Source organism: Ambystoma mexicanum, chromosome 13 (genome assembly GCF_040938575.1).
Source record: "Ambystoma mexicanum isolate Mex_15411 chromosome 13, UKY_AmexF1_1, whole genome shotgun sequence".
NCBI lineage: Eukaryota > Metazoa > Chordata > Amphibia > Caudata > Ambystomatidae > Ambystoma > Ambystoma mexicanum.
The window spans coordinates 821,848,508-821,875,560 of NC_090938.1; the positions used below are offsets into that span (position 1 = coordinate 821,848,508).

At 49.6% G+C, this 27,053-nt stretch overlaps 1 protein-coding gene across 1 annotated transcript in view; it reads left to right on the forward strand.

Annotated features, from left to right (window-relative positions):
• Positions 1-27,053, forward strand: part of VARS2 (valyl-tRNA synthetase 2, mitochondrial) — a 266,584-nt gene that overhangs the window by 29,666 nt on the left and 209,865 nt on the right. Inside the window, exons 3-5 of the mRNA XM_069635309.1 lie at positions 14,402-14,483; positions 21,975-22,075; positions 23,364-23,485. Of these exons, the coding sequence (XP_069491410.1) occupies positions 14,402-14,483; positions 21,975-22,075; positions 23,364-23,485 (305 nt within the window). The remainder of the gene's footprint in view (positions 1-14,401; positions 14,484-21,974; positions 22,076-23,363; positions 23,486-27,053) is intronic.

Sequence of the window (27,053 nt, forward strand, 5' to 3'; positions counted from 1 at the left end):
GGGATCGCACCGCCAGCCGGAGACGCAAGGCCCGGCTCCCCTCCCAGGTTGTGATCTCGTCGGGGAGTGAGGAGTCCGGTGCCGCATCCCAGGCCGCAGCTGCCGGGGGGAGGTCCAAGAGGCGGAGGTCGGAGTTGGACTCCTCGGCAGCAGAAGGGGCAGCTGGGACCCCACAGGGCCCAACGGGGCAAGATGGCACGGAGTCATACAGGTTGGTGGGGGGTTTGGTGGAGGAGGAGGCCGTGCAAGCAACAGAGACGGGGTCTGGAGGTGGGGATTCCACTGGTGCTAGTGGTGCAGTGCAGGACCAGGGACAGGAGGCAGCACAGGCTGCCGCGGAGGTGCCTGTGTGCAATCCTGTCCCTGATCCTGTCACTGCATCATCTTGCACCAGCAGGGATGCCTACGTCCAGACCCGTTTTCAGGCAGGGGATGAGCTCACAACAACTGGCCTTCCTCTGCCTGCGGACGTGGCTGTCCGGGTTGAGCCTGTCCTGACTGGTGTGGCGTTGCGTCAACGGGCCATGCGAGGTGACCTGCAGCCTTTTCATGAGGAGACTGCACGTCATCTCGAATGGCTCGTTGACCGCGTCGGCCTATTGGGACAGGTCACCCAGGCCGGATTCCTCCGTTTGTTGGGGCTTGCTTAGACCCCCTCCTCAACTGAACCCCCTATGCGCCAGTCGACCTCCGTGCCATCTTCCCACCCATTAGTCACCTGGGTGCCCTGTGGAGCTGCCTCTGACGGTGCGGCCAGGCTGGTGAAGGAGGCATCCCTGCCACAGTCGGGAGTCGGACGTCCAGCAGGGGTGGCCACATCAACGACTGCACCCCAGCCGGTGGAGGATGTGCAGGCAGCAGGAGCCAGGGCACGGGCAAAGGCACAGCAGCAGCAACAAGGTGGGAGCCATGATGGCTCGGGGCCTTCGACATCGGAGGGGCAGGCATCGGCCGGAGGGCAGGAGGACCCAGGACGGGAAGTGTCTTCCGTGTGGCAGCGGTTGGGCCATGCCATAGATGTGGAGCGGCAGTGGACGGAAGAGGCACGGCTCACGATGGTCAGGGCGGAGAACGCCAAGCGGAGGGCCCTGAGGCGGGCCGAGTGCCTCGAGGCAATCCGCAGGGAGTTGGAGGTGAACATGTCGACGGCCCTACGGCCCATGGAGGAGGACCGCCTCTGGGACATTGAGCAGGAGTTTGATGATGCCCTGGCCCGGAACATCCCGAAGTGAGCCGTCGGACTGGGCCGCTGCCCTTGTAAATAGTTCTGTAGTGTTAGGTTTCCTTTTGGTTTTGCATTTTTTTTGGACCTTTTGGACAATGGGCCACATTTTTGTATATATATTTTTTTTATTAGGTAGTGTTTTTAGATAGGTTTCATTTCTTCTGTTGGGATCATGAACCCTGGATTGTTTATCTGTATATAGTTGACTGTTGGGTTTTCTATTTTTTTTTTTATGATTTACCCATGGAGCAATGGTTTTCGATTTTAATTTTCCATTGGATTTACTTTTGTGAACTGTGACTTTGGACACCTTTCCTTTGGATTATGATTTGTGGTTTTACATTATTTTACGGACATGCTGCTTTCTTTTTTTTAATTCCCATTTTCGTTTGTTTATTTTTGATTCAATTTATGTTGCTTTTAATACATATTTTTTCTTCAAACTTCAATGTGTAGTATCATCTCATTGGTTTCATGCATGTCATGATATGGGTTTTGACATTCACTGACACCCGTTGGGTGTATGTGAGGGACATGTGTTCATTTACAAACTTGCCATTGGGGTTGTATCATGTAATTGCCATTTCTAAGTGGGTGGATGCAATACTCGGTGGGTGTTTGGCATTTGGAGGCTGCCCATAAGGCCCAGGGATCTAGATTGTGATGACATGTTGGCTGGGGGACATGTGTGGGGGCCTGCTGGCAGGTGCCCTGCAGGGGGACATGAGTGGGGGCCTGGTGGAGGGTGCCCCACAATGCTGGGGGGTGGGGGTGCAGGGGGACATGAGTGAGGGCCTGGTGGAGGTTGGCCCACAGTGCTGGGGGGCGGGGGTGCAGGGGGACATGAGTGGGGGCCTGGTGGAGGGTGACCCACAGTGCTGGGGGTGGGGGTGCAGGGGGACATGAGTTGGACATGAGTGGGGGCCTGGTGGAGGGTACCCCACAGTGCTGGGGGGTGGGGGTGCAGGGGGACATGAGTTGGACATGAGTGGGGGCCTGGTGGAGGGTGGCCCACAGTGCTGGGAGGTGGGGGTTCAGGGGGACATGAGTTGGACATGAGTGGGGGCCTGGTGGAGGGTGCCCCACAGTGCTGGAGGGTGGGGGCGCAGGGGGACATGAGTGGGGTCCTGGTGGAGGGTGCCTCACAGTGCTGGGGGGTGGGGTGCAGGGGGACATGAGTGTGGGCCCGGTGGAGGGTGCCCCTGGATGCTGAGGGGGTGGGGGTGCAGGGGGACATGCATTGGTGGGCAGTAGTGCAAGGTGACATGTGGGTTGGTTGGGGGGCATGGGCATGGTGGATGGGCTGCCTGCGGGACAGGTGCAGGGTAGTCCCCTGTGGTGTGGGCCGCCTGCAGGGGCCGTGGAGGGTGTCGAGTGAACAGCTGGGAGGACCCACACAGCCGATTCACGTGTAGGACTGCCCGGCACCCCCGGAATACACGTAGGCTGCTGGATTCGCGTGTGGAATTTCCCTTGCACCTTGGAATACACGTACCCTGCTGAAATTGCGTGTGGAACTTCCCGCGCACCCCGAAATACACGCACCACGGACAATCGCGTGTGGAACTTCCCGTGCACCTTGGAATACACGTACCCTGCTGAAATCGCGTGTGGAACTTCCCGCGCACCCCGAAATACACGTACCCAGGGCAATCGCGTGTGGAACTCCCCGCGAACCCCTTAATACACGTACCCTGCTGATATCGCGTGTGGAAGTTCACACAGACCCATAATACACGTACCCTGATGAATTCGCGTGTCAGACTACACGCGCAACCCTGATGTACATGTACACAGGTGAATCGCACTGCTGGGGGGCGGGGGGGTGGTAGAAAGGAGTGTGGGCCTGGTGGAGGGTGCCCCACAGTGCTGGGGGGTGGGGGTACAGGGGGACATGAGTTGGACATGTGTGGGGGCCTGCTGGCAGGTGCCCCACAGTGCTGGGGGGTGAGGGTGCTGGGAGACATGCGTTGTTGATCAGTAGTGCAAGGGGACATGTGGCTTGGCTGGGGGGCATGGCCATGGTGGATGGGCTGCCTGCGGGACATGAGCGGGGGTGCAGGGTAGTCCCCTGTGGTGTGGGCTGGCTGCAGGGGCCGTGGAGGGTGTAGAGGGAACACCTGGGAGGACCCACACGGCCAATTCACGTGTAGTGCTCCCCGCGCACCCCTGAAATACACGTACCCTGATGGAATCGCGTTTGATACTTCCCGCGCATCCCTGAAATACACGTACCCTGCTGATTTTGCGTGTGATACTTCCTGCGCACCCCTGGAATACACGTGCCCTGATGGAATCACGTGTGTTACTTCACGCGCACCCCTGATGTACACGTACCCAGGACAATCGCGTGTGAAACTTCCCGCGAACCACTGAAATACACGTTCCCCGCTTGGCGTTTGCTGTTTGGCAGCCCTGTGAACTGGTCCAGTGTTAGCGCAGCCCTTTGCGATGAATTGGGAATTTTGATGGCTTTTCCTTGCGTGAGGGCGTTCTTGGGGGCATAACTGGCGCTGCAGCAGGGTCGCTGCGCCACTCTGCGCCACGGCTGGTTTTGGAGGCTGGAATCCATGAATACGCTGTGCGATGAAATGGATTTTATCGCACGCGGCTGGCGCAGTGTATCGCACAGGGACACTGTGCGCCACTTTTGTGCGAAATTCTATGAATTACCCTGATAATGTACAGGAATAAACAACAGACCATAGTAGTAAAATAGCAATACAAGAGTACAATACAGTTTTGAAAAGACAAGAATGTGTGATTTGACAGTTGCTAACAAGAATTCCAAAATTAGAGAAGATACAAAAAGTGTAAAGCATACATATTCAAGATAAATAATTATTTCTATAACATAAAAATTGAATAGAAAATAGTAAAGTGTACCATCTTTAAAGTAAACCATAAGCTAAATCAACAATTATTCATGCTTAGAAAAAAACTTGTTTGCAAAGGATGGTTAGTCGCTGTTCAAGACCTAAAGAGACAATGAATTTCGTAATCGCGATTTGAACCATCATCAAATTTGTATGGAATAATTTTAACCATAAACCATCTGGTGTCAAATTTCTGTAGTCTTTAAAATACAGTTTAAAATAAACCTTTTGCTGATTCAACAGGTTTGGACAGTACGTTAATACATGCTGTAACGTTTCAGATTGACCTTGATTGCCACAAAATCTACATCCATCACTTTTAGGGATTTGACATCGTCTTGCTTGGAGTTGTCTAGTCTTACAGATATATGCTCAATTGTGCAAAGGTCAAGTCAGACCCTTGACTTTCGGTCAGTTAGGTCATTCGAACAATTGTGTTCAAACATTTTGGGTAATACCCTGTCAAAAGGCATTTCCTTTTTAATTAGCATGTTTTCCAATTGTACATTGTAAACAAAGAAGGCAGACTCAATATACACATTGGCAAATATATAGGAAGTCCTAACACGCCCTTCCAATAAGACCCTTCAAGTTTTGTCTGGAACGATTCAGGTCTACAGGGTTCTGTTTCCGATCCATATAAAACTATTGCAGACGCCTTTTGCATGTAGAAAGTTATGATAGGTGAGTATGAGAATTTGGCATACTTAGCTTTAATTCTTTTTTTTAAATTTCTTTATTAATTTTATTCAAACCAAACAACAATACAAACCAAACTTGCAGTGCAATTTATAACAATTCCAATAAACACATTTAGTTTTTAGTCACTGCTCTCCCAATCCCACCCCCCTTTATGAGCCTGTTTGTTCTTCGCATCCAGTATCTGCTTCGTGTGGCAGTTTCGCTGCCCTCGGATTCCGTTGGATCCGATACTACTCCAAACATTTCCGCTATCAATGATTTCCATGCCATCAGGGAGCCCATTTCCTCCTCCCCACTCATGCTGCTTGTCTCCTGCCATACCAGCGTTTCAGCCTCCGCCCATTACTGTAATTCTTTCCACCACACCTCCACCTGTGGTTTGTGACACTTCTTCCACCCCATGGCTATCCTTCGTTTGGCAAGCACATATGCCAAATCTTTCAATTTACCGACATGTTTAAATTTCGGTGATCTGGGGAAACCAACCAGCAAGCAGGCCCAGACTGTATCTATGACGAGCGTGACCCCTTTCATCTAGTTTTTGTGCTACTTCACCCCAGAAGCATTCAATTACCGGGCATGCCCAAAACATGTGGATCATGTCGGCATTCTCCTCATTGCAATTAGGACACGCCTGGCGCCCAACTTTTTTAAACTTAGATATCCTCAGAGGGGTCATGTATGCCCTGTGCGTTATATATAACTGTATTTGTTTTAATCTGGCATTTATTGACACTTTCTTGTGGTATCCCAAGGCATGTTCCCACATCCCATCCACTATAGGGGCTCCCGCTTCCGCTTCCCATTCCAATCTCAAACGTACCAATTCCTTCCCGACCTTAGACATCACCATCTCATATAATCTAGAGATCTCATGCCCCCCCTCCGATATGTCATATATTGCCCCAATGATAGCATCTGGTTCCTCTGTCAAAATTGTTTCAGGCCACGTTTTATGAATCTTCTGCACCATTCTGTGATACGTAACATATTGACCTGTATGCAATCCCGCTGCTTCCCCAAGTTCTCCAAAATCCCTTATAGTCCCTTCTTGCCAAATGTCCCCTAACATAACCAGCCCCACTGATTCCCAGTAGGTCCTGATAATCACCCTTGAGTGCTTATCCCTCCCCGTCAGTGCAACCAACGGTATCTGCGGGGAGCATGGGACAGGGTCTCCCATCATCCGGCAAGCTCTACGCCACATTTTCCACCCAGATATCATCATCCCAGGGCGCTCTTTCATTTCTGATTCGGGCAACCAGATCATTTCCCTTAAGTAAAATGGAGTACAGTCCTGCCGAAACAACCTATGTTCAGGGATCTCTTCATCAGAGAGCCACTTGGCCACATATTGCAGTTGACCCGCTACATAATAAGCCTCAAAATTAGGTAGTTTAATACCACCTTTTTCATAGAAGTTCTGCAACTTCCATAACGCCACTCTGTTCCGGGTGCCATACCACAGGAAGTCTCTACACATACTGTTCAGTTTAACAAAGAACTTCTTAGGTATCATATATGGAATATTACTAAAGTAATGTAAAAGCCTAGGTAGGACCACCATCTTAAGCATTGCACCTCGTCCCATCATTGCTAGGGGCAACTTCTCCCAAAACCTCATACATTTCCTGATTTTCTCAATGGCTATCTCGGTGTTACACTTATGTTCCTCTTCCGCCGTGTGGTACACGTCTATCCCAAGGTAACGGAAAGAACTCACCGCCCATGGTATTTGTAGCACCGGCAACCTTTCTACAGGGGTTCCCCCATAGCCACCTAGCGGGAATATGCTGGATTTTTGAGAGTTCACCGCTATGCCGGACAGCCTGGCATACCTCTCCATCACTTCCAAAATGTATTGGAGATTTTCTTCCGGGTATTTTAGATATAATAACAAATCATCTGCATACAAGGATATTAAGTGTCACTGTCCTCCTACCTCAATACCTATCGTATCATATTGTTGCCTGAGGTATATTGCTAGGGGCTCCAGGGCTAGAATGTAAAGCATCAGGGACCAAGGGCACCCCTGTCTAGTGCCTCTGCTAAATTGCCATCTCTCAGATATTACTGATCCCGTTCGAAACTCTGGCCAACGGTTCACTGTATAGCATCTTAGCCCATTTAATATAACCCGGCCCTACTCCATATCCCCCTAGTGCCGCCAACAGCCATGGTCACTTAACCAAGTCCAAAGCTTTAACTGCGTCTAGTGACACAATTGCCATTTCACCTTCGCTGCTACACCCCCATTCAACCACCCGATGGAGTCTCCTGTGGTTGCGAGTTATGTTCCTACTCGGGACATAGCCCGTTTGATCTGGATGAATTAATTTGCCAATCACTCTCCGCAATCTGTTCGCTAAGACGGCTGTCAATATCTTACTGTCCTGGTTCAGCATCGATAAGGGCCTGTAGGAGCCACAACTATGCCCTGGTTTATTGGGCTTGGGGAGCGGTACTATAATCGCTTCTCTGAGCGACTCCGGCAGCCGTCCTACCTCAAATGCTTCGTTAAGCATTTCTAGCATAGAGGGGAGCACTTCCACCCTATATACTTTATAGAATTCACTAGGGAACCCGTCTGCACCTGGAGTTTTGCTGGTGGGCAACTGCTTCACTACCTCTTCCAATTCCTCCAAAGTAATTGGTGCATCCAGCTCTTCCCTCTCTTCTTCACTTATCTTGGGCAGTCCTATATCTTCTAGTGTTTCAGCTATCTCTTCCGGGCTGCTCCTCTCACTATCCTCATATAGCGCCGTATAATAGTACGCAAATACCTTGTTGACTCCTTCTTGAGTATCCACTTCCTCGCCACCCTCTCTAGATATAGTCCTGATCGGGGGTCTAGGGGTTTCATTCTTGTATAACCAAGCTAGAAGCCGGCCCGTTTTATCACCCCCTGCATGCTGTCTCTCTGTGTACTTTTTATAATTGAGATTGCAGAGCCTTTCCTAGAGTTCTGCGTACTGCTGCTGCAATTTAAGTAGTAGCTCCATATCTGCATTGCCTCTTCGCAGTGCTTTTTCCAATTCCTCCTCTGCTTTATGAAAGTCAGCTATTACTCCACCCTGCAATCCCCTTGACTTGGATATGGCAACCCCTCGCATCACCACCTTAAAGGCCTCCCATAGTGTTCCCGCCGAGTCAACACTGCCAGTATTCACCTCAAAATAGTTAATAATCTCATCTCTTATGTCCTCCCTAAAGATTGGATCCCTGAGTGCCTCTGCACGGAGGCGCCACGTTGGAATCCACGCTCTCGGGGGGACAATATTGCCATCCGAGGATCAAGGGCGAGTGATCCGAGAGGACCTTCGCTTTATATTCTATATGGTTGCTCTCTGTCATCACATCTGGAGTGGCGAAGACATAGTCAAGTCTTGTGTGCAGCTGCTGCGGGGCCGAATAATGTGAGTATTGTCTATCATCGAGATGTTTTGTTCTCCAAACGTCTACGAGGCCAAAATCATCTAGCAGCATCCGCAATATTCTGGCCGCCAGGGTGGGCCTATCAACCCTATCATCCGACCTGTTTTAGGATTTATTACACAATTGAAATCCCCACCCCAAATCACCGCACTGCCCACACACGCCCCCATGGTGGTGCACAGAGTTCTGAAGTATGCCGCCGTGTTTTGGTTAGGGGCATACGTATTCACAATACATAATTCTTTATTCTCTATCAACCCCTTCAATATGACCATCCTCCCATCTGTCTCCACCACTTCCTCGATTAGCTTAAAAGGGACATGCGGCGCCACCCAAACAAGCACTCCCCTAGCATAGGCAGAGTATGATGAGCCCACCACGATACCTTTCCATTTTTTCCCAATTAGCTCTACTCTCTCTTGTGTCAGATGCGTTTCCTGTAGCAGTGCAATATCTATCTTTTGCCGTCTCAAATACAGCATGACCTTATTCCTCTTCATATAACTGTTAAGTCCTCTGTCATTCCACGTTATTATCTTAAGCTCCCCCATTGGTCATTAATACTTCCTCTTCTTGCATCAGGCCAGTCCTCCCTGCTCACACAAAAACAGTTCCCTCTCAGTAGTCCGCACAGGCTCTTGTTTAAATCCAAACTCCCCATAACTCTATACACCTTAAACTCCCCTCCTCCAAACCCCTCCCCCTCCCCCCACCCATCCCTTCCCCAACAACATCCCCCCCAACGGTTGCCCAGCTCCATTCCTGGATCTCGGGCATCCCCACATCTAGTCCTGTCCGCACTAATCTGTGTTCAGGGCTCAGTAGGGTGAAGTCGCCCTAATGGCCACTTAACTACTTATATTTCGGGGTAGGTTGCCTTCCTCCTGTCTCTCCTATTTTCAAATGCTTATGCTAAATGTTAACACTACATAGCTGTCAATGGTATCTTATCCACTATATTCTAGTCCATGCAGAGCTCAACGCTCAAAAGTCAATCATTGTTCAACCAAACTCGCTTCCTCAGTATACTAGGATCAATTTCCCACTTACCCCCTCACCATCCTCAACAAAAAATCTTTAATTATCTTGTCCATGCTGGTCCCGGTCCGCCTCTTGTTCCGGGCAGCCTTGCAGTTCCAGCCAAGTCGCCACTTGCTCTGGGGTATAAAAAAAAACACTTTGCTTTTGTGTAGCACCTTCATCTTCGCCGGGTACAGAAGCATGTACTTAGTGCCTGCCGCCCGCAACCTCCTCTTGATGGTCATGTAGTTGTATCTCTGCCTTTGCACCAGCATCGTGTAGTCCGGCTATGCCGTGACATTGGTGGATGCTTTTTCAATTGTTTCTCATGCAGACATTTGTTTAAAACGACCCCAAAACCTAAACCCGGCCCACTCCTCCAGCCCCCTACTTACCTTTCACCTCGAAGCGTGGTGTCCCTGCAATGCAGGTTCCCTTTCACTTCCGTGATTGGGAACCTGCGCTGCAGCGTCCTTTTTATCTTTTTATTATTTTTTTTTTTACGGGTCAGCTGCGGGTGTGTGCCCTGCCACCCCTGCTCACTATACTGTGTTGCATAGTGAGCAGGGTGTTGCGGGGGACACCCCTGCAGCCCGCGCAGCCTTTGTTTTTTTGTTTTTTACTTGCCCCACCAAAACATACATACCACAAAAGGTTCAGACTTTTTGTAGTTTGTACTTTTGGTGGTATGTATTTTAGAACTTTTGGTGGGGTAGTTAAATTGGATTCGGTCATTTCGGCCGAATCCAAGTTTCCACTAGCCAGGTTTCTTGTAGTGCAATTATGTCATATTCTTGGAGAGAATGGAAGTTTGTATTTAGTATAGGACTATGGCCTCTGGTATTCCAACTGATTATCTTAAAACATTGTGGAGATTTGGTCTCCAATTGCTAAGACTCTGTTGCAAGTCAGCTTTGCTTATGGTGGATGACAGGAGTGAACTGAGCTTGAGTTCTTTCATGCAGAGGGTTTTGTGTGCATGACATTTGAAAGAAATACAGGATTGTCAGTGAGGAGTTTAGAATCATTACACCTTTTTGAGTTTAAGTTCATTCAATTCAATGGGCTCATAAGCAAGGGTAAATCCAAGATTAAAAAGAGTCTGTCTGGCTTGCCATATGGTGTTTAACACAATACCAGATTTGATCCATAATCTGGCAGCAGTAAGATTAGAATCATAAGTGAATTCAACCTGGTCTATGTCGGAAGACGTAAGATCTTCCAAGACACGCCACATCACTGAAGATGTTCAATCTGCAGGTCCTATTGAGGTCATAAGCAGGGAATGGGTTAGGTCTGCATTTGATCAGTAAAGTGTGGGAGAAGGTGTTAGCTTTATGTTCACCATTTACTTTTCCAGCAGTCGTGGATTTTATCTGAACATTGTTTTTTTTTCTGATGCTCGGTATTACGAGACTGAGGGACAGGAAGGACAAGAGAGGGAGTTGTCATTGGTTGTTGTGTACTAAACGGTTTTCTAACTTGGACAGCATTTTGATATTGATGGACTTCTCAATTGCAGCCCTTCTTTGCTCAAAGGTGCAAAGGCCATTCTCTAAGATCTCAAGGTTAGCACCCCTAACATGTTTGGTGGCGGGTCTATTGCAAAGCTCACCAGTGAGATCCAGTTGTTTTGTATTCTGATTTTCTATTTAGTCAATTGTCATCCAAGGGTTCATGGATGCTCAGACTGTCCTTGCCTTGCATATTTTTCTTGGTTTGATTCAGCCTTGCAATGTCCGTATATAGGGAGGGCTGCACTTCCATCCGGTCCCGTGCCTTTGTCACTGCTGATTTTACTCGAATTGAGTGGGCATTTGGAGTTTCAACAATGGTAGATGCATTTGTAACACAGAATCATTGTTTGAAAGGATTGCAGGAGGTGGGGGGGGGGCTTTCTGTGCAGAATCTTGAGATGGAGCTTGTATGTTTTGGCTCTGTATTAGTTTTTCTAAAAGATCTGTTTGTCTGTTAATTTTGGAGTGCATTGTCTCTCATGGTTTTATGAGGGTCGTTAAGGCCAAATACATGGCCATTCGGGTAGGTTGAAGTAAAGGATTGGAGATAGAGGGAGGAGGCAGGAGAGAAGGTGAATGGGAATTCTGAAAACTGAACTGTTTCCTCGCATGGGGTTGAGAGAGTGAGGTGGACAGGGCAGAGGAGTTATGTGACGCTGTTCTAAACATGATGGGGTATTGGGACAGTAATGAATTGTCTTTCTACAGTTTGCGGATGACTCTGAGAAACAGCAGAAGTAGCACTTGTGGACAGAACAGAAGACCCACAGATATCAATGTTCGCATCAGGAGTAGCTCCCAAGCAGGGAATTTCACTGCTGGTGCCAGCTTCAATTTGGTCATTACCCTTAATCTGAGAATCAATGTTAATGAGGTCTTTCGTGAAAGCAGAAGCAGGTGGCTCTGCGTGAACGAGCACGGTGACTGAGTCTGTTCCACTATGAATGGTGTCATTTGCACAGGTAGTTGGATTCGTTGAAACAAACACCGGCTGTGACATGGTCGGATTTCAGGGCATTAAGGCCATGGCTGAGTCACTAAGGTCTTGAGTAGGTGAAGTGGGACAGGAAGACACATGCTTGTCAGCAGATAACCAATGGAAGGGAGATGTTTCTGAATGCTTTTCACGCATCACCTGTTTAGCCGGTAGTGTGGCAATAGAACTAGACTACCGAGATTTAGAGATTTCAGTTAAATCAAATGAACGTATGTCAGAGGATTTGGATGGTGAACTTGATTTATTGTGCACAGGGATAGTCCAGGTTTAAGGGTGTGCGTTCAGCCGCTCCACTAACTTTAAAGTTTCCACCTTAGACGGCATATCTGTTTTCGGGAGGTATGGAGCTCATCGAGTACTAATGCGCGCGCTCTCAGCGAGTGTAAGGATTGTGGGAAGGTGGCAGGAGCCAATTCTTGGTGAATCTGTAAATAAGGTATACAAACAATATACGTTTGTATAACATTAACCCAAGGAGCGTTCTTAGTCGGGGAATTGCAAAGTTCCTTATGAATTTCTTTATAGTCCATTAAAGTTGTGCATACCGCCAAGTCCTTTGGTTAAACGTGATGCCGAGTGCAGTAGAAGGCGCAGGGGAACCAGCCCTTCGCAATGTGTCTTAGTATTTGAATCTTCTACAAGGTCTTAAGGAGCGGAAGACTTGAGTCTGCATCACACGATAAGATGAAGGGAACCCGATGTCTTCCCCTTTAACATAAACTGCCAGAACTCCACCCACCTGGGGTCATCATTCACAATCACACCTCCAAATACATTAGCATTATATGGGTTGAATTTGGTTCTGTTGGTTATTTATTTGTTCCTGAAATATTTTCTGATTGCCTGTTCGCTGGGGATTTCATACATGTTCTTGGGTGACCTGCTCCTGACATTTTTCTTTTATTCAAAGGCATACTTGCCAGGAGTTCACCATTGGACTCTAATGACTGGTATATCTTTGCTCTGCCTCAGACTGGGGGTCACTACAAGGTTGGCAGTAAGGGGTTAACAGCGCCGGTGCCGTTAACCCCTTACCGCCGCATTACGAGGTCCATTAGCGGGTCCTGCTAAGGGCGGCTGGTTTTGCCAGGGGCCCTTAGAGGGAGCCGCTAAAGGAGCAGCCTGCTAACAACGGGCCCGTTATTAACAGGCCCGTCGTTAGCATGGTCCCAATTCCTATTGAGCCCTATGGGGGCTCGAATGGGAATGCGGATGGGTTCCCTGAATGGGGAAATACCGGCTCCTCCAAGGTTGGAATGGCCCGGTAATTCCCCATTCAGTGAACCCGGACCCGGTATGCGGTAAGGGGGTAGCCATGGTGCTAATAGCGCCATGGCTACCTCCAACCTCGTAATGACCCCCACCGTCTTTCTTTGTTTTAGTTATTTTCTGTGGACACTGTTCTGCCCTCATTGTGTGGGACCACGCAGGGAGAGGATGCAGGGGTGGGGTGGGGGAGGCTAGGATGGAATGTGTGTCAGGGGAACTCAAGGAGGGATGGGAGGGGGCAATGCAGGTAGGAAACTACAAGGAAGGGGGCAAACCCAGCAAGGGCAGAGGCGCAGGTCGCAGTGGTAGGTGGGACGCAGTCAGGGGAGAGGCACAGTCCGAAGGGCTAAGAAGCAAGCTAACTCCCCAACTTCTTACCTGGCGGCCGCAGGCAGGATAGTGAATCGCCTGCACTCACTGCACCGCACACCCCTTCATCGCCAAACACCTGCGTCATTCAACAATACAGCCTTGTGCTGTGAGGGCTTGGCCGCAGAAGGTCCAATGGTTGGATTTTATAGGCTCGGTAGCGTGGACGTAACAAACGTGTTGCCTGTCGTCAGGCAGTGTCTCCAGCGAACCTGCATTGTTCAACACCACAGCCTTGTTCTCTGAGGCCTTTAATAATCCAGGACATTCCCTATTAAAAGTGAAGCCTCACATTTGACTTCAATGTTAGGAGAATACATCGGCTCCTGATTTATTGCCCCCCCACCCCTCCGCAGGTAGGCATCATGGTGGCAGGAGGAAGCAGGTCCACTCTTTAAGTTGGAATTCCCCCGTTTTCATTTCACCCTCTTGCGTCAAATAACTGGCTGGTTGCAGCCTGTTTTACATCCAAATCCTGTTTTGCAGTGTCTTTGTCTGCCTTGCAGGCTAGTCATTTCTGTGTGGGAGTTTGTGTGTATGCTCTGTGGACAGGCATGTAGGGTGGACTGATAGTCCTGCTGTGGGCCCTGACGCACTCCCCCACAACTCCTCAGCACAGCTTTCAGGGCAGGGTACAGGCAGGGGACCCCTACCATCTCTCACAGGAGATGTAGACCAAGCCTCTTGGACCTGTGATTCTGATGGGTGTGCTTGGCACCTGTACCTGTCTTGAGCTGGCAGAAGGTACATCTCCATTGTACACTTTAAGTGACTGTAAAGTAAAGGCAGCAGATGACGAGTATTAATCAAACTGCCTGTAACTGGATAAAAAGTGACCTAGGTATGTTTGCTGTAGATGTTGCTTGTGTTTTTAATTGCGTAGACGTGTAGATTTTTATGCTTGTGCATGCCTGCCCACATTGCTGTTTGGATGGTGAGCGCAATTGGAGTATGTAGGCTCTGCTCCTAAACACAGTCTTTCTCTCTGCAGATGTCTGGGGGACAGGGAAAGGCTTGGAAGAAGAAGGAGGTTATCCTGTACGACATCCCCACAAAGCCGGGGCAAAAAAAAGGTATACTTTGGGGTGATGGGGCTTGTGTGCTGGGGTAACTGAATCAAGAGAGTGCGGGTTCTCCTTTCAGCGCAGTCATGACTGGGTCACAGAGGGTGAGTGGCTTCGTCAGAAAAGTTGGCTGCGTGAACTGCAGAATGACTGGGTCAGAGGAAAAGGGTTACTGGGACACAGGGCATGTCACCGGATCAGGAGAGCAAGGGTGCCAGGCTCAGGAGGGGAGGAGGAGGAGGAGGAGGATTGGTCAGAGGGGAGTGGTGACTGGGTCAGAGGAAAAGGGTTACTGGGACACAGGGCATGTCACCGGATCAGGAGAGCAAGGGTGCCAGGCTCAGGAGGGGAGGAGGAGGAGGATTGGTCAGAGGGGAGTGGTGACTGGGTCAGAGGAAAAGGGTTACTGGGACACAGGGCATGTCACCGGATCAGGAGAGCAAGGGTGCCAGGCTCAGGAGGGGAGGAGGAGGAGGATTGGTCGGAGGGGAGTGGTGACTGGGTCAGAGGAAAAAGGTTACTGGGACACAGGCATGTCACCGGATCAGGAGAGCAAGGGGGCCAGGCTCAGAAGGGGAGGAGGAGGATTGGTCAGAGGGGAGTGGTGACTGGGTCAGAGGAGAGAGATGACTAGTTCAGAGGGTTGGGGAGCACTAAGATAAAATTCCTATTTGGGGGTCCTGGGGCATCTTTTTATGGATCACTGGACAGGTTTTGGTGGCTACAGGTACATCTCCTGAAGCGCCTCAGACATTGCAACTCTGTTCCTTATACGTTAGGTTTATGGTTTTAGAGAGCAGGCTGGTGACAGCTTTCATTTTATTTTGGTTTTCGTTTTTTGTTTTCCATTGGGGCACCAATGTGTTTCTTTTGAATCCTCCTCGATGCCATTTTGTATTTTAGGGCTTCCTTTGTACTAGGGCACTACAAGGTAAGCTCAAAATGGCTGTTCTGACCATGTGGACACTTTGTGAACCCCCATAACAGCCTCCATAGTGGTTCTAACTGAGCGGGGGAGGCTCCTGACCAAATAGTATGGTTGATCATCTGGCCCCTACCCCCTATACCCACTCTAGGGTTTTGTGGTCTGACCCTTGGCCAGCCCCTTTTCTGCCCTGCCCCTTCTCTTTCTCTTTCTCTTTCTCGAAGCAGGACTGGGGTTCCTCCTGCTTTTCTGCATCTTCTCTTGGTAACTCGACCTTGCCACCAGGGGATCAACATCCCTGTCAGCCTGGGGCGGGAGGCCAACCAGGGTGGGGTGGAAGCCAGAACCAGTTCTACCTCAGAGGGGATGGGCTGAGGCAGTTGACAGCCCCAATTCCCCCTCCCCAATGCCAGTTTATGCATGGGCACTATCCACCTGTATCACTCCATGTCTCTTGACATCAAAGCTCGCCGATTTCTCAGTTTCTTCTGGACCCAAATCAACGCTGCTGCCATATGGGTAGACCAGCAGAGAGAGCACAACCTGTGTGACATACTATGCGCCACCCCCTATCTTTGTCGTGCGCAACAGCAAAGCTGCTGCAGTCACCCTAGACCACCAGGGACTTGCATTAGAACAACTGCCAAACTATTCCATACTTACCTTGGAGGAAGCTACACCAAGCTCCCCTAGCATGAACCTGGACACTGTACAGCAGGGGCCACCATTGCTACCTTATGGCGGCCTGCTCAGACAAAACGGGAAGGGCATAAACCACTATTTGAAACATCTGATGTTTTTAAAACCTCTCAGGTGTGGAAGACGGGGCCAGTTTGGCCATGGATAGTGATTCAATGGGAGAAGGAAGGGAAGGATAAGCTAGACAGCAGGAAGTTGTGGGTGATATCAAAGGAGGAGGAGGTGGGAGACCAATAGACAAAAAGGAAGGACGGTGGATTGCAGTGTGGGGGCGACTGAGAGGAAAAGTGAGGTATTGGTTGGTGAGTGAATGTGGTACTGTGAGTGTGCGTGCAAGCTTGGTGAGTGTAATTGTTCGGAGGGCTGTCGATAGTACGAAGAGCTTGTGTGGAGAAAGGGAGAGGGATTAGTAGTGTTGAGGAGGGAGTGGTAGTCTTGAGAAGGGAGTAGTAGTGTGGAGGAGGGAGTAATCACATCAAATGGTTGAGGCAAGCAGCATGAGCCATCGGAAGGACAGAGTAGGAAGAGTAGGAAGAAGAAGGCAAGAAGGTGGGTGGATTTGTGCACCGGAGAGTAGCGAGGGGAGTGTCAGTACTCACCCTATGGTGGAATAGGAGGTAAAGAAGGCAACCTGCAGTGTTGGGTAACCCTGACCGACCCTGGCCCAGGTCTCCTCACTTGAGGGAGTTCTTTTCAATGATGCAACCCTCTACTTAGTGAAAACATCCCAAGCAGAGGAGCAAATCAGTTGAAAGAGTTTGTAAGAACACCAATAACACCGCCAGTAATGCTGGGCTGCAAGCAACGAAGAAGATTAGAGCGAAGCCTCAAAAACCAGCAGTAATGTAACACTAAGGAACAAAAACGAACCTACTGATGCTGACGAAGAGGGCTGTCTGGTAATGGTTGTTCTAATGATACCCTCAGTATTCTAAGAGCTGATGAGAGAAAACTATATTATGCACAAACTCTTATAATATGGAAAGGAAAGGAGAAGTCATGTCCCAGTAATCTTACCCAATCAAAACATGAAAAGTACGCCAGTCGTAGGCAGGGTTCCAGTCAATCCAAAAGGTAAAAATGAGAGGAAGGGTTAATTAGTAGGGGACTAAATGCGGGCGGCACGAGAGTCGCTCTAGTGTCGGGATGGTGCACTCGTATAGGCAATTAGGTGTTGAAAGTTAGTGGACAGAACAAATTGGAAGTCCCAACTAGTCTCTTGGAGTTATTCACCGTAAGAAAAATGGTTTCTATGAGGGATAACAGGAAAGCAGCAAGACAGAAGAAGTCCTTAAGCAAGCAGAGGGTCTGTTCTACCGTATGAGCAGTTCCTGAGCAAAATCAGAAGGCAGCGGCAATCTGTGAAGCAGGCAACGGGTTTGTCAACGAGCGGACATGGTTGCGGCCAAAACACAAGGCAAAAGCAGTTCCGTAAGGCAGGCAGAAGATCTGTTACTTGCGCGGGCATGGTCACAGCAAATACACAAGCAAAGACAGTCCGTAAGGGTATGCAAGGTCAGGAGTTTTCAGAAAAAGTACAAACTGTAAGCACAACTAAGACTTTAATCAGAAGCGCCACCTAATGGATGAGGAAGCGTTTTATACAACTGTGAATGGTGCAGGCCGTAACGCAGGCGCCGCCAACAGTCACATGACCGCGCCGGGAGGTTTTCCTGACAACTTCAAACGCTGGAAAAAAGGAGATGCCGTGAGAGGGAAACAACGGGGCAAAAGCACCGTTCTGGAAAGATGCAGACGGTTGACATGGGTACTAGACCGGCGAGCAGGGCAAACCATGACCGTATCCTCCCACAAAGGCGGCGACACCCCTGGATGAAAGCGCTTCAACAAACGCGCAGCACCAATATAGCAGTGACCTCATATTTCTCAGAAACCTGCACCAGCACTGAGGCAGGATGAGAAGGCAACCGAGTGGCAGGCAAACACGACTTCAGAAGGGATACATGAAAAAGAGGTGCACCCGCCAACGAGAAGGAAGATCCAGTCGAACAGCCACTGGATTGATGAGACCGGTAATGGAAAAAGGCCCAGCGTAAATGGGAAGTAGTGATCTTTTGCCAGGTATCTTGAGGTTCTTGGAGGACAAGCAGACGAGTGTGCCGAACCTGGTATTCCGGGGCTGGTGATCGACGCAAATCTGAAAACCGCTTGGTGTGTTCCTGCACCTGCATGAGGTGTCTCCTGATATCTCTGTGTACAGACACGAGGTCCCGAACACAAGCTTGGGCAGTCGGATTGTCCAGTTGAACAGACGGGTCTAAGGGAAACAGCCTGGGGTGTTGGCCGTATAACGCATAAAAAGGAGAGACCTTGGTCGAAGAGTGAAATGAATTGTAGGCAAACTCAGCATCTGCAAGAGTGCCAACCAGGTGTTCTGATGCTGTATGCATAGACCACATAAGTATTGTTCTAGCGAGGCGTTCACGCTTTCTGTTTGTCCATCGGTCTGTGGGTGGTAGGCACTGGAGAATCTGCCTTCAATAAGGAACGAGGCGCACAGAGCTTTCCAGAAATGGGAGGTGAATTGAGATCCCCGATCAGTGAAAATGACAGATGATGGAGCAAAGAAGCGGAAGACATGTCTAAGGAAGAGTTCGGCCAAGGTAGGAGCTGAAGGAAGGCCAGAACATGGGACGAAAACTGCCATCTTGGTAAAATAGTCAACAACCACCCAGATGGTGTCAAAGACCTGCACTGAGGGCAGTTCCACTATAACATTAATTGAGATCATGTGCCATGGCTTGTGGCACTGGGAGAGGATGCAACAGACCCACAGGTTTGCCGGATGAAGTTTTGCACTGCACGGAGATAGCACAAGATGAGACATAGTCGACCAGGTCACGTAGCATCGAAGGCATCCAACACCATCTGCGCAGGAATTCAATAGACTTTTGTCTGCCTGGGTATGCAGCAAATGGAGAATCATGGGACCAGAGCAGAGTGCGAGATCGTGCCTCACCAGCGGGGATGTAGCTCCTGCCCTGTATATATGGAAGCCTGTTAACCTAGATGTGGTTCAATTCTTGAATTTCAGAAGGCCCAAGAGCAACCCAATCCTGGATCCGATTTTTGAGAGTTGGCTGTGGTATATAACTGCCGATAACTTGATTTGGGCGATCAAGAGGAGAAGCAGTCTTTTCCACTGGTAGGTTGGCATCCAGGCGGTAGAGGGTTTCTGCTTTGGCATGCAGTCTGGCCGGAAGGAAGGTGATCGTGAAATCGAAAAGCGAGAAGAACGAGTGCCAACGTGCTTGAAGGCCAGTAGATTACGATGATCCAAAAAGACTGACCGTGTGTTGAGCACCCAGTAAATGATATCTCCACTCGGTGAAGGCATGTTTCACCGCCAGGAGTTCTCGCTCAGTAACCGTGTAGGTTTGCTCATAGGGCGTGAGCTTACGGGAATAGAAAGCGACAGGGTGGATTTCCCCTGTTTCGGGACATGTTTGGGAAAGAATAGCCCCAACCGCCATACAGAAGCATCAGGCTCAACAAAGAAAGGGAGATCAGGGTTAGGATGTTGCAGCACCGGAGCGCTGGTAAAGGCCGCTTCAGACAGCGTTTTGTACAACAGTGAATGGCGCAAGCCGTACTGCGCGGCAGAGCCAACAGTCACATGACTGTGCCGGGAGATAGAGGAACCCAGTGTATCACAGGGAGGTGACTGAACCGCAAGCTTGAAACTTTTCCCTGATAACTTCCAATACTGGAAAAGAGATGCCGTGAGAGGGAAATGACAGGGCAAAAGCACCCTTCTGGAAAGATGCGGACGGTTGACACGAGTACTAGACAGGAGAATAACATACAGAGACAGGTAGAGGAATATCAGGGGGTAAGGGCAAGAAGACAGAGTCTGGAAGTGTGTCTGGAAGGCACATTCTCTAACCTCTTGTAGTTACGAACACCATTGATATTGTAGGACTAGGCTAGAAAGTCCTGAAAGGAGTTGAGAAAGAAAAAGCGGTGTGTCTTTAGGGGTCCCCTACAAGGCAGCTTACAGCTTAGAATGTAGGGGGGGTCAATATTCAGCATCTACTAACCCGGGAACTAGGGGCCCCTGGGTTGAGGAGGGAATTCTTTCTAGAGACATGAGCGTGAAGGACGACCCTAGCACCTTGCAAAGAAAATCAGTAAAAACCCTTGAAGCATCTCTGGGAGTTGGTGTGTTCTTTGAGCCATCTGTGACACCAATGAGGTGGCCGGTGCGCGCTGGCGCAAGGAAGCGCATTCCATGTGCGCCAAAGCACATATGATAAGTCATTTATAACGCGCCTGTACACAAGTGTTACACATAGCTAATTAAACATGCACCCTGTGGTCCAGCGTTTAAATCCAAGCTTTTCTGTTCCAAGGTGGATAGAATGAGTCCCGTTGTGTTGGATAAAGGATCTGCATGAAATGACCGAATGCAAAAATAGCAGTGTGTGTGGGCTTTACTGTCCTGCAGATGGTTGTCTGTCACAGAATGCTGTGCTTCCTGCTGCTCCCACAGCCATTTACCACCGCTCTGTTGCTCTCCTGAGCGGGGCACATTCAGCAGGACACTGTCACCTGCTTACTGACAGGCCCGCGGGTACTCCTGTCTTTGGCCCCCGGGGATCTTGGGATGTTCCTCCTGCACACCCTTCTCATATGCTTCACTTCCGGCCAGTATGCCCAGGCCGGAAGAAGAAAGTAAGCTTTGTCTGCATTCCAAATCAGCCCAAACAAGTAGACTCCCTTTCAGAGAAGTGGGAAATGAAAGCGCATCTCTAAAACAACCAAAATAGTCCCCGAAAGCAGAATTGACAAAACACAACACCCTAAACCTTCTCCCTTTGTGAATAGGGTATTTTCATTTACAGAGACTGATTAGAATTTGGCTAGGACCTCTGGATGTACCAGTTGTAATGGTCTCTTAATCCTTGTTAGATGCCCTTGCTGTGCTTCGGTCTTTAGCTCGGTCTTTGGGGCCAATAACACCCAGTACAGCCCTCGGGCAAGGTCTGTAAAGACTCCTTTTGAGCCCTGGGAAACTCGTAAAGTATTTTTATTGGACAGTCTGCATGCTATATGAAGCAGTAGAGTGAGCAGAAAGTTCAGAACGGTGCATGCTAAGACTACCAGCAGCTTGGACATGCCTCCAGCCGATTCCCTGAGAACACCCAGGTGGATTTAAGTATTAACCATTTCTACATAGTTATAAACACTACATACCAGCAGGGATAGAAATAAGGATTTGAGGAGCAGTAGTAAGCACAAGCTATCTGGGGGGAACTAGGAGTCAGTGCATATTAGTAAATGGCGTGCACACATCTAACCTCCTCTATTGATGGACACGATAACATTTAGTCCATTACATATGAGCCGTTCTGCTTTACCCATTCATGCCTGGCCCGAAGACTCGTAGAGACTCTTGGTAGCTGTTGGCATAAAGCATAGCAAGCCCTGCTAGGGTACAAGCAGGAGATCAATGCCCTCCAGATCCTGGCAGTTTGGAACCCTTTACCGTGTTTACCCGTTGTGTGCCCCGCCAGGTGTTGTGGATGACTTCACTATTAAGTATACCGGTTGGGGATCTTGTTATTACACCTAGAGAGCAACATCATGAATAACTATGCTATCTAATACCTTTTAGGTTGCTGGTTATTACCTGTAAGTGTCGAATGGGGACCATGCCTTCCTACTTACAAAAGCATATCGGGTGGGGTCATGATAGTTGGGGATAATGAATGACCTTTGGCAATGTATAGCCCCCACCAGCACCTTGAGCATAAATTTAGGGGTGGTCATATTCCCGCAATTATGACCCCACCCCCCTTCTAGGATCTATGGTCATTCTTCTTATGTTTCCTGTCTCTCACCTTCATCCGCAGACACCTCCGTGCCCCTGCCCGCCTCTTACAGCCCATGCTACGTCGAGGCCGCCTGGTACTCTTGGTGGGTGAAAGAGGGATTCTTCAAACCCGAGTATCAGGTAAGGGGCAGAGGTCAAGCCTTACTTCTGGGAAAGCCTTCTGGTGTTTTCCATGGAAAGCGGAATACGCGGAGCCCTCTGTTCTTAATGCAAGGTTGGGCTCCTTGATTCCACCCATCTATAAGGGTGACAGGCTTGGCATCCCTTCACCAATACTCTGACCCCTCCAATACTCTGACCCCTCCGGCACAAACAGTGACCGGCTCTGCATCCCTTCACCTGTAAAATGACCCATCCAGCCAATGGGTGACGGGCATCCCTTCTCCAATACACTGACTAATCCACATCCCTGTGCCGCCGCCCCCAAGCCACACCAGTCCTAGAGGTGAAAGGCTCTGTATACCGGTGCCGCTCACTAGAGCATATACAGTCCCTGAGGTGACAGGCTCTGGAGCCATTTGCGACGCACTTCAGCCCGCCCAGTCCCATAAGTGATATGCCCTATATCGCTGTGCCACTCACCCAATCCCACCCAGTCCTAGAAGTCACAAGCCCTAAATCACTGTGCCACTCCCCCAATCCCACCCAGTCCTATACGTGACATGCCCAATATCACAGTGCCACTCCCCCAATCCCACCCAGTCCTAGAAGTCACAAGCCCTAAATCACTGTGCCACTCCCCCAATCCCACCCAGTCCTATACGTGACATGCCCAATATCACAGTGCCACTCCCCCAATCCCACCCAGTCCTAGAAGTCACGAGCCCTAAATCACTGTGCCACTCCCCCAATCCCACCCAGTCCTATAAGTGACATGCCCAATATCACAGTGCCACTCCCCCAATCCCACCCAGTCCTAGAAGTCACACACCCTATATCACTGTGCCACTCCCCCAATCCCACCCAGTCCTAGAAGTCACACACCCTATATCACTGTGCCACTCCCCCAATCCCACCCAGTCCTAGAAGTCACATGCCCTATATCACTGTGCCACTCCCCCCAATCCCTCCCAATCCTAGAAGTCACACGCCCTATATCACTGTGCCACTCCCCCAATCCCACCCAGTCCTAGAAGTCACATGCCCTATATCACTGTGCCACTCCCCCCAATCCCTCCCAATCCTAGAAGTCACACGCCCTATATCACTGTGCCACTCCCCCAATCCCACCCAGTCCTAGAAGCAGTTTAGGTCTTGTTTTTTTCTCGTCCCTAAGAAGTATTGTATGCTCCTCATTAAGGTTTTTAATGCTCCTGCTTCTCCAGAATCCCTGGTGGTAACCTGTGTACTGAATGTTATGGTTCCATGATGTCATGTTAATACCCCTCCCTGTGGATTACCCTTACAGGACCGGCTGCCCCACGCGAAAGAGCATACCTTTTCACTCTGCATACCACCTCCAAACGTCACAGGCTCGCTCCACCTGGGACATGCCCTTACCGTGTCTGTAGAGGATGCACTTGTGCGCTGGTGAGTATCCTGCATGATTGACTCCCCTAAACCCACCCATGTAGTCCCCACTGCCATCCTGGGTATAGCCCCCACTCACAGGCTATACCCTCTCCACAAGCCATGCAGAGACTTTGCTGAATGAAAGATATACTCTGCCCCCAGGCTGTGCAGAATGAAAGATCTACCATTGCCCCAGGCTGTGCAGGGTGGAAGGTATACTCTAACCCAGACCGTGCAGAGTGAAAGATATATCCTACCCCCAGGCTGTTCACAATGAAAGGTATACTCTACCCCAGACTGTGCAAGGTGAAAGGTATACTCTACCCCAGACTGTGCAAGGTGAAAGATATACTCTACCCCCAGGTTGTGCAGGGTGAAAGGTATAGCCGAAGGCAGAACAGAAAGGCACCTGGAGGTCAGTGGTGCTCGCCGATGCGGATGCAGGACCCGCTCTCATCCACATCCCGGATAAGCCCTGATTGGCCAGGTAAACCCGCCGTACCTACTTGTACTGCCGGTGCTTCTCTGTTAGAATTATCTAATGGTACACGCACTCAATGCCCTCGTCATCTGCTAAGCATCTGCCCCACTCTGTTTTTACCTGCTCTCTCACCTCCACGGGACTCATAATCGTTCCCTAACCATCACCGCAATCACTGGTAAGCCTGCAGACACTCCCGCCAAGCCCAATCACTGAAAACCAAGCCGCCCACTGACAAAGCTGATCCCCGCAATACCCAATCCATTATCCCACACAAACCCGTCACCCGGACAGGACACACCCACAGCAGGAACAGCCACACGTCCCCATCTCACTCCTCCAGAGACAACAAATGCCATATCATATCATATCATATAACCCCCACGCGATCAGCCTACCCCTTGCGGGCCTCGCGACATTAAGGATTCCTTCCAAATTAGGCCATATCGTACTAGCCCCATCGAGGGGATGACCCCGCTGACCGCAACCATACTTGCGTGTGCTAGCTTCTCTGCCCTCCACCGCCGCACAACAACAATGAGCACCCGCCAGCAGCCCACGCGATTGACTGAACACCACTTAGGGCCATCCTCACGCCATCCCTTACACAGCCCAACTGGCACAATTCAAAACCTTGTATCCACGGTAACAATTTGCCCCATCAGGCCCTAGTGCATAACACACACATTTATGCTGCCTCATAGCCGCCCCTACGGCAGAGGAACCATAGATTACACTCTAGAACCGTCCCAATCACCCCTTCACACTGTCCTGCGCAGACATGGATAAGAAACAAACACCTGGGCGAACATACCCGCGGCAGCGCTCCAGACAATCTTGATCCTGCCACGCAGCACCCCAAAATCTTTAAGACTACCTACAAGTCCCTAACTAACATCAGTCAGCATCCATCCAACACCCTGACCAACCTCTACTCTAATCCTATTGATAAAAGCAGCCACACCCCCAATCCACCCCAGAAACTCACCCTCAGACCAGTGCAATCACAGGATCTTAACCCAGTCAAGAACAAGCCCCACTGATTTTATACAACCACCCTGACCCATCCAAAACATACCACCCTTTTACAAACTGCCCTCATCAATGCCAGATCCCTACCAGCGCATTCCACTGACATCCAAATTGGAGTTCGACTTCCTAGCCATCATCGAAATCTGGCTCCATGAAGCCTCTGGTCCTGCCCTATCTCTAGTGCTACCAGAAGGATATACTATCATGAGATGTGACAGAGTAAACACACGGGGAGCGGAGTAGCGATCATCTACAAAGAAAGTCTCCTCATCAGATCCACCTTCACAGCCTCTTAAGGTAGCTATGAATGCCTCACTGCTAAACTGGTTGTAGCACCCTCAGGCACCATTACCATACATGTAATCTACCGCCAACCCACTTCCCCTGCCACCTTTGAAGACGACCTCCGTCATCTGCTAGGGGAGAATCTCAAACCTACATCTCGAATAATACTCCTAGGTGGCCTAAACCCGGGCCTCCACGACGCTACAGATAACAGTCTCCAGTATTGCAAACACCCTCACAGACCTTGGATTCCAACACCGAGTCTCAGCACCTACTCACTCTAAAGGAAGAACCCTTGACTGGATAGCAGACCTCAACAATACGATAACCCCCCCCCCCCCTGCCAACAAACCCGTCCCCTGGTCGGACCACTACCGCCTCTCTTTTACACTCCCCGTAACAAAACCCAGTCATTCATCTGCCCCTCACTCTCCACCACCTTCTTGTGCCCGCAGCACCAAGAAGTTCACCAAATACTCATCAGCCCCTTTCCTACTACCACTGTCAAGGGAAAATATCACCTCTGTTGACCCTCAACAACTAGCAGATCTTCATTCGAGCACACTCACGAAAGGTATTGACACCATTGCGCCTATCATCCCAAGAAAGCCCAAACCTAAAGACCACACCAACTCCTAGTTCACAGAGCCCCTACTAGCTCTACGCTCCAAGAAAAGGAAAGCAGAAGGTCTTTGGAAGAAAAACCCTCAGAACTATCAAAACTTTAATTCCTTAATCTTGCAAAAGAATATAAACTAGCAATCATCAAGGCCAAAGCAGATACCTACAGCATTAGAATAGCCAGAGCAAACTCTAACTCGCAAGAGCTATTTAAAATACTAAGAGAGTTTGAATCTCCCACGACACCACCCTCCACTATTCTCAAATACGAAGCCTGGTGTGCCAACATCCAAGACGCTATCAGAAATAAAATGGGTCTTTTACAGGAAAGAATCGCACTAAAACGTAGTCAATCCAATCCCAGTTACCCACCGTCCCCCGATAAATCATTTGTCACCCTACCCTTTCTCTTCAGAACTATCTCAGAAACTACCAACATCATTAAAACCTTAAACCCTCCAGATGTTTAGGCAACATTTGTCCAGCCACCGCCATCAAAGACTGCACCCCTGACCTTGTCCCCTTCATCACCAATGTTATTAATGCCTCCTTTACCACCAACACTGTTCCTCCAGCCTTAAAGAACCCTGGGTCCTCCCTTTATTAAAAAAACCTTTGCTAGACCCTGAATTGCCCAACAACTATCGCCCAATCACCACCGTTCCATTTTTACTTAAAATCTTAGATAGGGTAGCATACGATCAGATTCAAAGTTACTTCGAAATCTAACCTCGAAATCTAACCTCATTTTGGGAATACGCCAATCAGGATTTAGAGCCAGCCATGCCACTAACTACGCGGACAATGCTCAAGTCCACCTTCTGCTGACGGGCGCCTATGACGACAACGACTCCCTCATGCTTAACAAAGTCTGTGCCACCATCCAAGCATGGATGGCTGCCAACTATTTATGCCTCAATGATGACAAGTCCTAGATACTACTGGTTGGCTCACCGACAGTGCTAATGAACCTCAGCACACACTTTTCAGCTTTCAAGATAGACAGAATACAAATCCCAGTCTCTAAGTCGATAAAAGCCCTGGGCATATATTTAGACGCGTCGCTCTCCCTCAACAGACAAGTAAGCTCCATCGCAACCTCGTCAGCCTACACTGCCAAGCTGATCAATTCCTGACCACAGAGAGCTGCCTAACCATTACCAGAGC